This window comes from Ammospiza caudacuta, chromosome 5 (assembly GCF_027887145.1).
Source record: "Ammospiza caudacuta isolate bAmmCau1 chromosome 5, bAmmCau1.pri, whole genome shotgun sequence".
NCBI classification, from domain to species: Eukaryota; Metazoa; Chordata; class Aves; order Passeriformes; family Passerellidae; genus Ammospiza; species Ammospiza caudacuta.
The window spans coordinates 36,127,407-36,139,776 of NC_080597.1; the positions used below are offsets into that span (position 1 = coordinate 36,127,407).

Sequence of the window (12,370 nt, forward strand, 5' to 3'; positions counted from 1 at the left end):
ACTTTAACATTCTGCCGCCAAATGAACAGTTAGATGAAAATTGCCATTCTCGTGGTCACACAGGTGAGTGCAAAGGCATTCTAGGAGTCCCCTGTGGATATACACCAGAGTGTAAAGTGTGGGGGAAGAGCTTCTAGGGTTGGGAAAGTTACAGAAAGGCAAATACAGTATTGCCACAAAAAGATCAAACAGCTATGAAAGAAGCTTGCCTGTTGAACTCATTTGAATGTAGGTAGCAATGGCACCTCCTCCCTGCTTATATTTGTAGCATGAACTTGCTAATTTCCTTCCCCCTAACCCCTTGAAATACCCTCATGTTATGTATTTTAGATATTATGTGCAGAACTGAGTAGAAAATATACTGTGTTTTGTAAACAACCAAATATATGTTCAAATATTTTGTGTCCAAAACATTCTAAAACTTACTTTGGAAAAGAGTTGTTATTAGTATTTTTATAGTCTGTGTTTAAATCAAAATGCAGAAAAATATCTCTGACACTCTCTGTTGCTTACTTTTACCATCATACTCCTTACTACACATCATTGTTAAAAAAATAAAGAGTGGTATCAGTCACTAGAAAAGTATGTATCTGGATTTTGTTATCATAACAAAGCATGGAGGGTGTGATCCAGAGATTTTTAGGTGTCTCATCACTGCAGAGTGACTCACTGAGCTGGAGTTATGCATTTTGTTCATTGGACTGCCAAAAGGTTGTTCAAGAAAACCCACAAGTTGACTGGGGAGCTTTGCAGAAGTTAGGGTGCCCAGATGGAAGAGCATGTGTGAGACAAGGATACACACAGACTTGGTGATGTCTGTTCAGTGAACATGTCTATTTTTCCACATATTGGCTTGACAATGTAAAATGCATAAATGTTGTGAAAAATTAGGGTCAGGAGTACCAGTGTACCCCTTGTTTGCCCCTTTTAGCCAGGAAGCCATAATAGACAGGAAATCAGCTCTAGAAGTGTAGGTGTGGCACTTGGGGACGTGGTCTGCTGGTGGATTTGGCTGTGCCGGGTTTATGGTTGGACTTGATGATCTAAGAGGTCTTTTCCAACCTAAATGAATCTATGATTCCATGGTCATTACAAGGTAGATATATCAGAGAATCCCAGCTCACCTCCCGTGAGTTGGAATGACCTTGGTTGCAGGAAATGCAACCCAGGTCTGCCACTCAGAGAGAACCCCAGTTGATAGGCTGTTGTATTTGGTGAGACTAGGGCCATTTTTGGTGGTCAAGGGGTGTACACTAGACTTAAGCCTTAACTATGCTTTATTCAGCAGTGCTTCTTTCAGCTACTCTGAAGTAATTTCCTGGGTACTTGAGAATGTGCAGGGGACATTGCCCGTTCCAAATGTGCTTGCCAAGTACTTCATTGTTCCAGAACTAGTTGGTCTAAAGTGGGTGACTTCTTTTTCCACTCTTAACTCGCTTTTTCCGGGGCTTGAGCAATGTTTAGTACTCTAAGCAGTATTTAGGTATGGCCATGTTCGGTATTTAAGTTAGCGCTGCCATTTGCAGGTGTGAAGGTGTCACTGAATACCATGGAAATTGTAATTAGATTACATTCTGTATAAATGCTCTTCTTTCATTTAAAGATTTTTCTATTCTGGCAGTTAATTTCTTAATTGGTTTAAGACAGTTCTTCCATGACTTTAATTATTTAATCTCTGTCACAGCTAGATAACTAAATAGACCTAAGAAAGAATTACCATGCTTCTATGCATCTGGATGCTTTGTGGTTTAAAAAAATAATAGCAAAGAAATCTATTTTCTTGCTATTTACATTTTCTCTATATCTTCTTACAAAAGGTTTTTCAAGGCATAAGTACGAACATTGAGTTACCCGTCCATGATTGACCAACCAGGGTTGTCTGTGGCAGAAGTTCACAAGCTGTGTCTCAGCAAAGCAGCATGTAAACACTGTCTGAGGGGCCAATACTGAAAGATGTTCCTACTCCAATGTTAACAGAAGTGGAAAATAAATTTGGGAAGCCTAGCCCAGGGTGAACATTGTTCCATATTGTCAGCTAACCTTCTTCAGCTGTGGCTTGGTTGTGATTAATTGGGTGATTTGCTCAGGAAACTGGGCTGAAAAATTCCAAGGCTAATATGATTTGAATACAAGAAATTTTAAACTGGAGAACCCGTTCATCTGTGTAGTTACTGCCTCTCCCTGTGCTTAATGCTTTTTTTGTGGTTTGCTATTTGCTTTTTTTTAATGTCTTCAACCTTCTTGTGATTAGAAGTGTTATCGGACAAACTAGATATTTGGGAATGTCCAGACTTTCCAAAGAATGGTTTATTTAGCAATGTGGTATTCCCCTTGCGGCTTTCCTCTTAAGAAATTAGCTGAACATTAACATGATTGAATATCTTTCATAGCATACTGTGAAAGAGATGCTAAACCACTCACTCAGCAGCCTTTGTCAACAGTTGAGATTGTAAATGAAGTGAATAAATAAAAAAGATGTTGATTTACAACTGAAAGGGTGGTCTTCAACACATTGGATCACTAGCTGAGCTTCTTAAATGCTGTTTGCTGAAACTCTAGATTGTGGCTTCCAAGCAATAGTGCAAATCATTTGCAGAATAAACAAATGAGTGTACTTGAAATCCTTAGTTTTAATTATCCTTTTGAGTCTCATCATTATTTTTTCCCCTTGCACAAACTTAAATATTCAGTATTTAAGAGATTACAGAATCTAAAGACAATTGAATAATTTTTGAGCCAAAAATAGGAAGAGGCCCTTTGGTATACAGGTCTGCCTCCAGTCTGCTATATATCTTCAATTTAATGCTAATAAATGATGTGTGATTAAATTCTTAGGCCAGCTTTGAAAAATCCCGTGTTAACTTAGGGGTAATTAAATATGGAAATCTGTTATGAGTGCTGTGTAGGTAACTTTTATTTATGCTTAATAAAGTATAAAATGGGCATCTCTATTTATAAAGCTATTGTTTAAGGTTCCCATTTGTTCTGTCCTTGATTTAATTCAGTCTATTCAAGTTTTGCTCAAACAGCAGGTTTGGTCATTAGTAAATAACACAAAAATAGCTCAACCCTTTCATCTGTACAGTCCTTACATATAATGTGCCTGAAGGCATGCGTAATGTAAATATTTTGTGAGTGCAAATTATTAAAAGATTTTGTATAATAGACATGTTGAAACTAGCAGTATTTTGAAGATTTTTTAGTTCCTGTTGGATGACATGGGGAGAAAATAACCAAGAAAAACCTCAAAAAATCTCAAAATTTGCAAATCATTTGGTTTTAATACCAGTTATAAAATTATTATGCTTTTAAATCCCATCCATTTTTACATAGGAGAAAAAGTATTATTTATTTAAATAATTATATAATGTATAGTGATTTTAAACTTCAGAAGTACAAAAATTGACAAGGTGCATCAAAGTTCTGCTGTTATTTGGAGTGCACTACAGTGTTTATTAATATTACTTAGATGATCTGCTGAAAAAACATTTCTAGTTAAAGAATTTTGTTACTTTTTTGATTATTAGACTGTTGCGCTGAACATCATCCTATGACCATGACACAGTTCAGTACAAAATTCCATCTTTACTTACTAATCAATACTAAGGAATCCAATAAAGAAATTGTCAGTTCCTGGTGTGAACTCCATCTCCAACGAGGATATCAGGGAAAAGTCCCTGCCACTGTAACTGCCAATGCGCTGGTTTACTCCAAAGGTTGAACTACTCAGATTTTGTTCTTGAAAGCAGTACAGTTATCATTATAGTTGTAATATAGTTGCAGTATATAGTTGTCCTTAACTTCTTGCCTTTTTACTGCAATTTATTTCCAAAAATTGTGAATGAGGAGGTAGCCTGTTAACTTGAGGTTGCCTTTTGTTTCCTCTGTGATTCTGGAGCTTATGAAGGAAAGGGAGACGTTTCTCTTGATCTCTTGAAATCAGTTATTAAACAGCTTTGAGCTCTAATACACTGCAAGGAGCTCTCAAACGTCATTTCTAAAACTAGCAGCATCTTTGTTTGTATATATATAACTGCAAAGCTTTCTGTAGCTTAAAACACAGACATTTTGTAAGACGGTCTATTAATTATTCTCAATCCTTCACCTTGGTAATTGTTCTCAGTAATTATTTGTACAAATATTAAAATAAAATTATTTCTAAATACTAGTTTTGTTGACGCAAGAGACATTCTCAAAAGATATGCATATTGTAAATGAACTTTGCTCAGAATACTTTTGATTACTTTCTCTGTGGTGTCTGAGAGTACAGTTTAGGGGAAGGCAAGTGCAGGCTGCACTGAAATCAGCAGCCCTGGCTTGCCTCATCTTTGACAGAGTATTTCAGCTGTGTCAGTTACGTGGATCAGAAAGCTAAAAAATACTACAGGAAAACAAAAATGGAAGTTGTCTGCCTGGTATAACTGACTAAAACCATCCCTGCCAGTGCAGAAGGAGGGGAAGCTGGATTGTCTTTTCTACCAGCTGCCGACGCTGGTTTTACCTAAATATGTCAGGAAGCTGTATTCTAAGAAAGCAAACGACCAGTTTTACTTGCAGGATAGATACAAGATTTAAGAGATAAAAGATACAAGAAAGAGATTACTCTTGTCATTTAACAGCTCTTTTAGATAAAGTGCCTGGCACTGTTCTGTCAAGTTTATGAAATTCCTGAGCAATCTTTATTATCATTCTTTCTTAGGCCCTCTATATTACTATAATGATACATCTTTTTAATCTGTGATTTTTCTCTTGCTTTCCTAGAGAATTGTGTCGCTGTTGTTTCATTTGCTTTGCTCTTAAATTGAAAGGCTGGAGAGCACATGAAGGCGAGGGTAGAAGCTGGAGTTCTCTACCTGTCACACAGAACAGACGGGGCTGAGCTGTGTCTTAGTTTGTGCAAAAGCAAATCCTGATCTCAGTCCTGCCCTTATGGAGGCTGAGGAGCCTGCACAGGCAAATTCCATACTTGCCGTAAATGTACACCATCATCGGCTTTTGCTGACAGCTTCAGTCAGCTGGCAGAAGAAGCTTCACAACCCGAGGCAACTTTTGATTATCCATAACTTAAACGCTTTAACATTCTGGAGCTAGGGATCTGCAGCTTAAACTTGGCACGGGGCTCTGTGGGAAACCAGCGAAGCACAAGGAACAACAGGAGGCGAGGAAGTTCAGGCAGTGTAGCCAAGGAGACACCCAGGTGCATCGCAGCTAGTTATCTGGTGCTTTTCTTGTGAGTCTCACAAGCCTGTGTCAGTACATTGCATTGCTGTTTCCAGCAGGATTTAGGAGGGGAATGTAGTGCCAAAGCCAAGCTGGCACTTCTGAGAGGCCAGAGCACATCACTTGGAGAAGATGTACTGTATTGCTGCTTGAGATGTCAGTACTTGGGCAGAGCCCAGTTGTGGGTTTGCTTGCAGTTTAAGTACTCAAATGAAATGGCTGTGATTATTAACCTTCTCCTTTTGTCTTGATCTACTCTGGTATAATTTTGTTCCTTATTATTTATCACATTAGAGCAACAGATCTATCAAGTGAATGACAAGTATACAATCAATTGTATTTTGATGATAAAGAGTATTGCAAGATTTGTATCTTTCTCTTCCTTGCAAACTTTGCAAAAACCCAGCTAAGAATGATCCTGTGCAAGTAACCTAATGGCTCAACACTAGGTTTTCCATTAACATTCTAAAGATATTTGCTTCCAGAAAAGATCAATTAAGTGCATTTTCATGGATTCCTGCCATGAAGATGATACTGTAATGGTGGTACAAGTATGCCTTCATGAAGGATAAAGAGTATTGTTGCCTCTAGACAGCACATATGAAAAACATTACTGCAATCTCTTGTTGCTTCATATTTGGCAATTGCTTACTTGGGGTTTCTTGTTTCTTCTTTACTAAACAGACTTGGATTATCACTTGCTTTTGTCTTCAACTCCTCCTACTTAATCCTCTTGTCAAAGCCCAGAGTTCCTGCGGGAATCCAGTCACAGATGATGTGAATGACATTGCAAAATTGGTAAGTACCTTTTATTTTACATTATTCATGTTAAAAAAAATTGTCAGTGTCTAAGGGCACTTACATTTCTAAGCAAAGTTAGTAAATCTGTATTGAAACTAGGGCAATATTAAAAGAAAATCTATCAACATCTGTCACTTGAACAAAATCTTTTTTTGCAGTGAAAGCGATTCCAGTGTTAATTGAAGAGATTACCTTGACCAAAATGGAGTGTGTGTACATATGTAGTTTCCTGACTCCAAACTTCAGTAACAATTGCCAAAAATCTTTATTTCCTCAAACATTCTTTCAGAGTAGATTGTTCCCCATGCAGATGAAAGATTATTGTCTTTGTGTTACTGACTTGCATGGAGCAGGTTGGCAGCAAACAGAGCTGAACTGAAGCAGAGTCTTTACCTCAGGTATATGAAAGACAAGTGGCACACATAAAAATAGTGTGGTATTAGACATCATTGTAGCCATCAAAGCAATAACAATTGAACAGGTTTTGCAGTCTTTGGGTGTGAGTGGGTTACACATGTTGTATGTTTCTCTGCTGGCTGTACACAGAAGTTGAAGTCTGAAAGACTCACAGCTTCATATAAAAACTAAATTCACTTCAGGAAGTTTTAACTGTTACTTAATTTACCACTGCATTAACCTGAAAAACAGCATCTGCTTGTGAAGTCAATTGGTGTTTAGCTCCACTGAGGTTAATAATTATGCTATTTTGCAGTAGTGCAGGATATAACACCAAGGTTTCTAAGAAATAATATATACTGAACACTTAGCAAGCATATCTTCATCTGCATTTTGAATCTAGCTGAAAATTGTGGCTTCATTGTGGGAAAAAGTTGCAACATCAGTGTTATTATTGTCAAACACTTATATTAACACCCCTAGCATTTGCTGCCTGTGCAGTGTTCTTAACTTGTTTTCTTTGGTCCTTTTTATACACATTGGCACATAGTGTGAATCTCTAGGTGTGCTCTATAGTCCTACTTAAATGTTTAGTGCTTCAAATGAGTCCTTTTAGGCAGAATTTTGAAGTATTGGCATATTTATCCCAGATAATATTTCATCTCTTGGAAAAGTATTAAGCTTTGATGTAAACCTGTTGACAGCATGCAAGAACAACAGAATTCCTGTGAGGGCTGGTGAAATTGTGTAGTGCAGGGATAGTAATAAATTTATGTCAATTATGTGTCCTGAAAACAAATGCTTTAACTTTCCCTGTAGTATAACTTAAATTTCAAAATCATATAAATACAGATTACAAAAAATGTGCAAGCAGCTTGAATAATCACACTGTCCAGGTTACCCTGTTCTTCTGCTGCTGTGGAGCTTGAGTAGAGTAGGGTTGGGCTGAGCTGCTTTGGACACTCCTCCATGAGGATGCTGTGTGGTCATTCTCCTGACTTAGACCCGTATCTTTCAGATCACCCTACAAATGCAAAATTGAGGTCCAGTTTCCAAACAAGTTCAAAGATACTTTGGGTTGGAGAAATGACAGACAGATGCAGACAGATGCAAAACATAGATTCTCTCTGTTTTGAGTTGCATGAGTTGTTTTGAGGAAAGCCTGTCTTCCTGTTTTGTCTGTGTTAATATTTGCAGAAATAATTTCAATGAAGTAACTTGAGAATTAAAAGGATAAGGTGAAAATAAGTTTAGTTCTATCAATTTAGTATAAGAACTCTTTGTTTCAATTAATGTGACTAAATTGCATGTTGATCATTCTCTTTTGAAATTCTGGCAACTAGACATTGAGAACGAAAATTTAAAAATACATAATGAGGTTTAAAGTACTTTTAAAACAAAACTTTGTTAGCTGACAGTGTGAATATGAGGAGGGAGAAGCCTAAAGAGAATACTGACTGGTCATACTACTTTGTAGCAAGTATAGGGTTTTTTATGCTCTATGAACTATATCCTTAGTACCTATAAAAAGGACTCCAAAATGATATTACTTAAAAATATGGTTCAGGTGACCCTATAACTCTTGCAAATTGAAGTAAAAATTTTGTACCATTTCTGCTTTTTGAAACAACATATGCTCATTGAATTAAGGAGCAATATTCTGATGATGTGTGTCTTCAAAATTCAACCCATTCCCTTAGCCACTCCTCGTATGACTCACTCTCTTGACCCCTCCCCAGCTTTGCTGCCCTCCTCTGTTGCTCCTCTTGCAGTGAATGGCCCAGAACTGGACAAAGGACTTGAGCTCTGGCTTCACCGGTGCTTGTACAGGGAGACAATCACTGCCCTGGTCCTGCTGGCCACACCATTGCTGATACAGACCAGGGTACCAGTGGCCTTCTTGGCCACCTGGGCACATGTTGGATCATATTCAGCCAGCCCTCAACCAGCACCCCCAGGTCCTTTTCTTCCAGGCAGCCACTGTTCCCCTAGCGCAGGGTGGAGTTGTTGTGATGAGTGCAGGACCTGCCCTTTGCTTTATTGGACCTCAGACAACTGGTCCCAGTTGCCTGGTGGAGCCTGTCCAGCTCCCCCTGCAGAGCCTTCTCACTTTCCAGCAGATCAACTCTGCCACCCAGCTTAGTGACTGAGAGTGCTCTTGGTCTCCTTGTCCAGATAAAGATAATGAATAAACTGATACTGGCTGACCCCAATAATGAGCCCTGGGGAACACTAATCACCACTTTGTTGTGGCACCATTCATCATCAGTCTCTGGCCCCAGCCATTCAGGCAGTTTTTACCCAGTGAAAGGTGTACTTGTCCAAAGCATGAGCTGCCAGCTTCTTCAGGAATATGCTGTGGGAGACAGTATCAAGGGTTTTACTGAAATTGAGGTAGACAACATCCACAGTCTTTCCCTTTCCCAGTCTGGAGATTCTATGGGCCTCTCAGTAAGAGTTTTATTTCTTCACTCATCCAAAGAATCTGTGCCTTAGAACATAGGGTCTTTAATAAATATCCTTCTCTTTCACACTGAGAACAAATTGTAGCCCAGAGGATTTCACAGAAGTGTTATGTGTACAGTTATTGCTCATAGTTATTATGATGTTATTCACAAACTCTGTCACATTTGGACACAGTGATGTAAGCTTTATTCTCAGCCAGACTGTCATGTTCTTTAACCCTTTTTGTCCACATTTGTGAGTATAGCCCCATCTCTGTGTACAACAAACTATCTGTTCAGCGGTAGTGCACAACTCCCATCTCTTAAGGATATTGCACTCTCTTCCTCCTGTCTCATCACAAATTATCAAGCATAATTGGTCTAGAGCCTGGCTTCAGTTTGGCATGAATCCTCCTCAGAGGCAGAGTATGATCTCTTTCATCTCCCCAAAATGTTAGTCTGTCCTGGGCTATTTCTCCTCACTGTAAAGTTACATCACCATGTCTCCCCAGCCATTCAGGTCTTCAGCAAAGGTGTCTGATTTGGCTCTTGATGTTTCACAGACCCTTCAAAGTTCACTTCTAAAACATTCATTGTTTTTCTTGTCATAATAGGAGAAAACTTTTTCTTGTAGTTCTCTGGACAAACAAGTACATTTTTTTCCAAATTCTTGGTGGATAAAAATCCAGTCTATGAAAAATCTTTTTCTAGCTTCAGCTTCTGTAATTTTGCTCTTCTGTCTGTACACATGCTGCTCTGACCCATTCTCCTCTACTTATTTCCTTCAAGCTGTTCCTCCTTTTTTTTTTCCACTATCAATGGCAAGCTTCTTGGGTTTATCTTCAAAGGTACTATTAACACTGCCTGTGTTGTCATAACACATGCTGAGTTTGCCCTCAGCTTCTCCTCATTATTTTCCATGGTATCTGTTACACTGTTTGTGGTTGCAGGGAAAATGCTCCTTGATGATCCAGGCAGATGCCCATCCTCTTCCTATCTCATGCTGAAATTCTTTGCAGTATGAATCCATGTCCCTCATTTGGCTTTTTCTCCAGTATGCTTTCCCCCACCCCACACACACACTTGTACTGCAGTGCACCTACAGCTTGCTAAACAGTGCCACAATTCCCTATCCAGTCTTCGTTTATTTGGTACTGGGCTTGCTGTCAACTGGTACTGTAAACCCTCTTCATCACTTTAGAAAACTCCTGAGCGTGACTGTGGCTGTGTTCTGCTCAACTTAATTGTACTATAGGGATATGAGAACATGCCTCAGTCAAGATCCTGAGTGAATATAGACATTAGATGTCTATTAAGCCTAAGCTATTGGAGAATTAGTAAGGCATGCTGTGCAGTGCCTGAAAATGTGGGTCATTTGCCTAATCAACTTTGTTTTGAGTAATAAATTGAGGAGAGATGTGTGCTGTAACTTGTTTTCAGTGCTCTTAATCTGGATTTTCACTAGCACCATGCTAGACTCACACCAGAATAAAGAAGTGGAAAGAAATTCAATAACTATAAGGTTTTTGACCATTGGTCAATGTAAGTCCAAACCAGACTGGTATCTCTTAGTAGAAAAAATGACTTGTATACTTTGTAGGATTAAATTTATTCTCATCTAGGTAATGTAATTTTGTCATATGAAGAATATATCCTAAGTAAAATGCTCTTAAGAAGCAAAGAACAATTGAACAATCATTTTTTTTTTATGGTAGAAGTTCAAAAGAGCATAATTTCATACCAATATAGAATGAAAGTATTTAGAGAGCATTCATTCTGCACTACTCACCACGTGACCTCCTGCTTCTTTTGTAATGAAGATGTCTGGAGGGAAGCACATTCCTTGATGAGCAAATGTTCCATATTATGAAACTGTAATTGCAGTACCTATCAATAAAGTCTGTCCCCATTGTTCTTTTCAGCACAGTAAGTCAGCAGAAAACTGCATCTCTGTAATTGTGCATTTGATTTTGCATAAGAATTAGAAATCAGTTCGTTATATATGTTTGTTAAATATGATCATCAAAACCTACATATAAATAGAATTTTCACTGAGCTGTGCAGTATGTACAGAATATACCTACATATTTTTGTTTTGTTCATTAGCAAAATCTAAAATACCTCTTCTTCCATGAACTACTTCTCTAAAGCAATTTTCTTCTTTTTAATTTTCTTCTTTTAATGTAGGAAACCCAAAATAATAGTCAGGATTTACTGACCAGTTCTTTGCTGGAGACATGCTGTCAAATACTTTGCTTTCGCATTACATCTTTGCTGTAAATATGTACTTTACACTCTCTGCCACGTTTGATTTTTATTTTTAAATGGATTTAACTCTCCTGAGTGAAGGGGTTATAAAAAATGATCCAGAGTTGTTATGTTGCAAATAATCTGCCACTATGACTGTAAAAAGTGTGAACGGAAATCGTTAGCATGTTGTCTTAAGCCAAATGATGAGGATTTTATTAACTGCTTCATTAGCAGATGAAATAGAGTGGATTGCAGAGATGAGGGATAGACTGTGGAATCTCCTGAAGGAAAAGAAGCCAGGGAAGCAGTGAGAAAGAGCTAGAGAGGGGCTTTTGACAAGGGCATGTAGTGCTAGGACAATGGGGAATGGCTTTAAACTGAAAGAGGAGAAATTTAGATTAGATGTAAGCAAGAAATTCTTTACTGTGAGGGTGGTGAGGCACTGGAGCAGGTTGCCCAGAGAAGTGGTGGGTGGCTCTTTCCTGGAAAAGTGTCAGGACAAAGTTGAATGGGGCTCTGAGCAACCCGGTGTAGTGGAAGATGACCCTGTCCATGGTAGGGAGTTGGAACCAGACTGTCTGTAAGGTCCCTTCCAACTCAAACCATTCTATTATTCTGTGAAAAGAATTGGAAAAGGGAAATATATAGAGAGAAATTCAAGGTAGAAATTATATCCAAAAAGAAAGTATGTTTATTCCCATCATATGCTTCAGAGTAAAAAAGAAAACACTGACAATGGAAAATGGTAATTTTATTCTATTAGCATACTTTATCTTTTGTATGTGTATAAAAATTATATCCGTGCTTGTCTCCTTATAATTTTCATTAAAATCACAATAAAAGAAATTTTCAAGAGCAGTAAGCCTCACTTCAATGGATGTGACTGCAGATAGGTCATCTCTCATGTCTGCTGTTGCAATGAAAGAGTAGTTTATGGAACCCAAATTACTTTTATATCCTTTTTTCATCTCCACATCTATGTGACCATGAACATTTTTTAAAACATGTTTGGGCTATGCAATGTTAACAGTGATGTATTAGATATTCAGACCTCTCTATGTCAAAAGTAATCTTACATTCCCCAGTTTAAGATTTTGTTACAACTGGGAATATAGCACTTACTGTTGGTTTTATATGGATTTAAAGATTCTTTAAAGAGCTAGATTCCCTGCTCTTCAACTCTTCTCAGCCTGTTAGGATATCTGCAATCACACACAGCCACTAAATCAGAGAAAAATTTAATGACATTTTAATAGCAA

The 12,370-nt window shown here is 38.0% G+C and overlaps 1 protein-coding gene across 4 annotated transcripts in view; it reads left to right on the plus strand.

Moving 5' to 3' along the window:
- KITLG (KIT ligand) overlaps positions 1-12,370 on the plus strand; it is a 56,503-nt gene that overhangs the window by 19,679 nt on the left and 24,454 nt on the right. For all 4 annotated transcript variants that reach the window (XM_058805535.1, XM_058805536.1, XM_058805537.1 and 1 more), the window contains exon 2: positions 5,905-6,018. In XM_058805535.1, coding sequence (XP_058661518.1) covers positions 5,905-6,018 — 114 coding nt within the window. The remainder of the gene's footprint in view (positions 1-5,904; positions 6,019-12,370) is intronic.